The sequence below is a fragment of the Sardina pilchardus genome, chromosome 21 (assembly GCF_963854185.1).
Source record: "Sardina pilchardus chromosome 21, fSarPil1.1, whole genome shotgun sequence".
Lineage (NCBI taxonomy): Eukaryota > Metazoa > Chordata > Actinopteri > Clupeiformes > Clupeidae > Sardina > Sardina pilchardus.
Window position 1 is genome coordinate 23,546,227 of NC_085014.1, and position 5,000 is coordinate 23,551,226.

The following is a 5,000-nucleotide window of genomic DNA, read 5'->3' on the forward strand; positions in this document are numbered from 1 at the left end:
CAGACACAGACACAGACACACACACACACACACACACACACACACACACACACACACACACACACACACACACACACACATACAGTATATTATTATTTACACACATATATTACAATTACATATTATTATGCACACAAACACCCACAACCACCCACACACACACACATATATATATACAGTATATATACATACATACAGTATGCTGCCTGGAGTCTGGATTGAGCAGACTAACGTTACTGTAACATCGAAGACCTGCTTTCTGATGGATCATCAAACTGTCGCTGTCAACAGTCCACCGAGTTGCTGATCTGCAAGATCGCCCACGATTTCAGACTGCTTCCAGTGATCTGCAGACTGCAGCCTACAAGGACTAATGTTAACGCTAAATCCTCCGGGTTAGTCTGAAGGCAAAGCTATGCGCTATCAATGCCATTGGACTGAGTTGGACTTAACACAGACTTTTCTTTCTTCCTTTTTATTATTATTTATTTTATTGCTAATTATTTGTTTGTTGTCTGTCTTGTGTGTCTACCGATAGGTGTCTCGGGTCCACTTGCGATTACACCGCTCCATCTGACATCTTTTGTCTTGTGCGTCATTTGTTATTCTATACATTTGTTTATTTATGTCTTGGTGTCGCGAGAACGCTGGCGACTACGCCACTCCATCCGACATCTTTGGTCTTTTGTGCGAATTGTGGAGTGCTTTGGGTTGCACTCTGTGCATGTGAAATGCGCTATACAAATAAACTGACTTGACTTGACTATATATATGTATAAAATATATATATGATGCACATATAAACAGACAGACAGACAGACAGACAGACTGTTTCCTCTCTGCCTCCCTGGTGTTGTTGCTGCTGACTGCAGTGGGGTGCCTGTTTCGTTGTATTGAGCAGTATCCAGTAGTATCCAGTATATCTAAGGGCCCTAGACAGCAGCCACTTCCCATGGCCGCATCTAATAATGACACACTCTCCCAGCAGCAGCAGCAGAGAGAGAGAGAGAGAGAGAGAGAGAGAAACGGCGTAGGGACATTAATAGAGGGAAGATAAAGAAAGAGAGAGAGAGTAAAGAGAGAGAGAGAGTCTGCAAAAGCATGGAGAAAGAGAAGAGGAGAAAAAGAAGGGAAAGATAACATGCGAGAGAGAGAGAGAGAGAAGAAAGAGAAAGAAATCAAGAGCATGGCAGTGAGATAAAGACGAGGGAGTGGGGGAGTAGGCAGGGGGGGGGTGGGCGAGCTGGGGGAGAGAGTGAGACGGAGAGCAACAAAGACAGAGGGGGAGGCTGGGGGGGAGGACAGACCGGGGGGGAGAGGAGCGGTCCAGAGAGAGACATAAAGGATGGAGGGGGGATGCGGAGGATGCGGTGGCTGAGGGGTGGACAGGACAGGAAACCTGCATTAGACCTCAGTGCCGTCAGCTCTCATCTCATCTGCTCAATGGCACACCCCCAAATCATTTCTGCCCGCAATCGCTGTCAGGAAATCAACTCACCTAACTAGCCCACTAAATGCAGACTCACTCTCTCTCTCTCTTTTTCTCTCTCTCTCTCTCTCTCTCTCTCTCTCTCTCACACACACACACACACACACACACACACACACACACACACACACACACACACACAGACAAACACACATACACAAATATTACTGTGAGTAGGCTACAAAGGGCTGGACACACGCGCGCACACACACACCTACATTCACACCAACCCACCAACCCACCCCCACAGAAATCCATTAATACGCCACACAGCCAATGTTTTTCAATGAGGATAATGTGTTTATACTAAAGGAGTCAATCCAAACAGTGCTTGGCTTTCTGTCAACAGAGCGAGGGAGAGAGAGGGGGGAAAAAAGTTAAGTGAGTTTAACTTTTGACGGACGGCAATCCGATATGGCCGACAATGCCAAGGTAGGACACGATCTGAACACAAAGGGAGCCCGGACGTTGACAAAAGGTGGACCGACACCATCTGCAGTGCGCCCAATGTACACAAAAACTCTCCCTTCCTTCCTTCCTCCGTTTCCCCTCACTCTCTCTTCTCTCTCTCTCTCTCTCTCTCTCTCTCTCTCTCTCTCTGTCCATTCATCCCTCGCTCCTGAAGGCTAGCGGGGGGCTTTAATCCCATCTTAATGCCGCTAATCAGATGCTCCTCGGGGTGCTTGATTAGCCAAATCCAATGTGTTTGAACAGGCGCCACAGCTCAGAGACAACACGCCCACTGGGATGTTTGTCCAGATGCAGACTGCTGAGGAGAGGCCATGTGGGGTGGGGTGGGGTGGGGTGGGGTGGGGTGAGGTGGGGTGGGGTGGGGTGGTGTGGGGTGATGTAGGGTGAGATGAGGTGGTGTAGGGTGGGGTAGGGTGAGGTGGGGTGGTGTAGGGTGAGGTGAGGTGGGGTGGTATGGGGTGGGGTGGGATGATATAGGGTGAGATGAGGTGGGGTGGTGTGGTGTGGGGTGAGTTGGGGTAAGGTGGTGTGGGGTGAGGTGGGGTGAGGTGGGTTGGGGTAAGGTGGTGTGGGGTGGGGTGGGGTGAGGTGGGGTGAGGTGGTGTGGGGTGAGTTGGGGTAAGGTGGTGTGGGGTGAGTTGGGGTAAGGTGGTGTGGGGTGGGGTGAGGTGGTGTGGGGTGAGGTGGGTTGGGGTGAGGTGGTGTGGGGTGAGGTGGGTTGGGGTGAGGTGGGGTGAGGTGAGGTGGTGTGGGGTGAGATGGGACAACTGGCTGACATCAGAGCTGGGTCAAGGTGGACGTGAGGGGAAGAGGATGAGTTAAAGACAGGTAAACAGGTAAAGGTGTGCACAGGTGAAATGAAGTAGGTGAGGCTTCTGAGGTGGAGCTGATGAGCTTAGAGTCGAGGGATCTGAGGTCAAAGTGTAAGAAATGGACAGAGGAGGTGGTGGAGGTCAGGTGTTAAAAGTTAAAGGTTAAAGGTGAGTGGAGGTTGAGGACACTGCTGAGGTGGAGTGGTGGGACTGAGACAGGGCTGGAGGCAGCAGAAGAGGAACGCAGGGCGTTATAGATGGAGAGGAAGTGAAGGACAACGCGGTAATTAGTGGCCCAGCCAGACAGTGGGGAGTGGTGATGGACGACATGCGAGCGCGGGGCTGGAGACGGAGACGGAGATCCGTAATGAGCACGGAGGAAATGGAGCCTCCAGATGGAGCTGGAGATAGATGCCATGGAGCCTCCAGCAGCAGATCAGCACTGAGGCAGAGATAAGAGCAAAGGTGGAGGCGCGGGCGGATGTTATAGAGGCTGCTGGGGGCTGTAGAGGCAGTGAGGTCAGACTGAGGCGGAGCGGGGGGGTGGGGTGGGGGTGGAGAGCAAGGCTGAGATGTATGGTGATATATATGGTGAGATATACATTTATTACACGGCTCTTCAGAATGCTGAAGGAGGTTCCATTCACGCGAATGGGCCCTCCCAATGTTCGGAGGTCTGTTAAATCTATATAATTACTGCTGCAAAGTATATAATGACCGCTGTCAATGGCAACAGGTTTTGTGCTTTTGATTGACGTCTTTTATATCATTCTGCAAGAAGTGTGCTCGCTTATTGCAATGGAAATTCTTATTCTTATTGAATTGGAAAAAGGAGTTTCTTCAGGTCGAAGCAAAACCCTGTTTGCCCCGTCGGGACTCATTTTCCGATAACTACCAGCAGACAACACATTATCCCTTAAAGTACATAATGGAGCTATATGTTAAGAGGTAGCTAATGGCTGTAATGGCTGAGCGGGAGCAGAGCTTTGAAATCTCCTGCTGATACGTAGTGTAGTGTCCCACGGCAGAGAGGAGGGCAGGTGAGGTGATGGTCGACCCTACCTGCAAGACCTTCCAGCGGTTGTTGAGGTGCTCGAGGGCGCGGGCGTTGTCCATGGACAGGTGCACGTCGGAGATGGCCAGCTCGTGCGCCAGGTCGTTCAGCTGCTTCATCCCCTCCTTCACCTGCGAGAGCTCCTCTTTGAAAAGCTGCGGAGAGAGACAGAGAGAGAGAGAGAGAGATGAGAGGATGAGAGAGAGAGATGAGAGGAGCGATGGAGAGGAGACAAAAGGGAACATAGACAAGATAGAAGGAGAGATTTAGAAAACGGAGAGACACAGACGCACAGGAGACAGACACACAGACATGCAGACTGACAGAATGAGAGCCAGAGAGCAACAGAGGGGAGAAGGAGATCAACAGACAGGGAGACAGAGAGAGTGTGGGGGAGAAAAAAAAGAACGGCAGACAGACACAGAGACAGAAAAAGAGAGAGAGAGACAGAGAGAGAGGAGGATGAAACCACTGAGAGTCAGACGGAGAGGGAGCGGCGGGCGAAGCCGAGGGGTGGAACGCATTGTGGGGAGAGCAGCGGCGCCGAGCCGACTCTCCTGCCTCCCCATTAACACGCCCATCAGAGCGCACGCCACAGAGGGGGAGAGAGAGGGGAGGAGAGCAGCGGCTCAGAGTACAGCACACACACACACACACACACACACACACACACACACACACAGAAATCACCTCTTTTTAGGAAAAGAGAACAACAACAACAACAACAACAAAAAAAACCAAATAAACAAAATGAATGTCCGGCAGGCGTCCAGAGGGCCTGGCCCCTGGTCAGAGATGCTGAACGAGAGGGCTGGTGTGTGTGTGTGTGTGTGTGTGTGTGTGTGTGCGTGTGTGTGTGGTGGGTGGTTAAGGGGGGGCGCCAGCTCATCTGGCACCGGAGGGCCAGACGTCCATTAAGACAAATAAGGACTAATGACCTGCTGATGAGCGGGGCGGCGGTGTGCTAATGGAGCGAGCAGGGTCCATCCGCGGGCTCGTGGTCAGGATGGCGGCGGGTCAGGGATGGAGGGTGATGTCTGAGCGGCAGCGCCACTGACGTGCGAGGGGAGTTATATGATGGGAAGGGAGGGGGAGAGGGGGAGAGGGCTTCAGAGCCACGCGCTGCCGCTGACCCAGGTGGAGGTGATGGCAAACTGACATGATCGGTCAGAAC

General features: G+C 51.9%; 1 protein-coding gene across 1 annotated transcript in view; it reads right to left on the reverse strand.

The window, feature by feature from the left end:
• The window catches only part of drp2 (dystrophin related protein 2), an 83,230-nt gene that overhangs the window by 47,981 nt on the left and 30,249 nt on the right, over positions 1-5,000 (reverse strand). Inside the window, exon 6 of the mRNA XM_062524460.1 lies at positions 3,835-3,981. Coding sequence (XP_062380444.1) covers positions 3,835-3,981 — 147 coding nt within the window. The remainder of the gene's footprint in view (positions 1-3,834; positions 3,982-5,000) is intronic.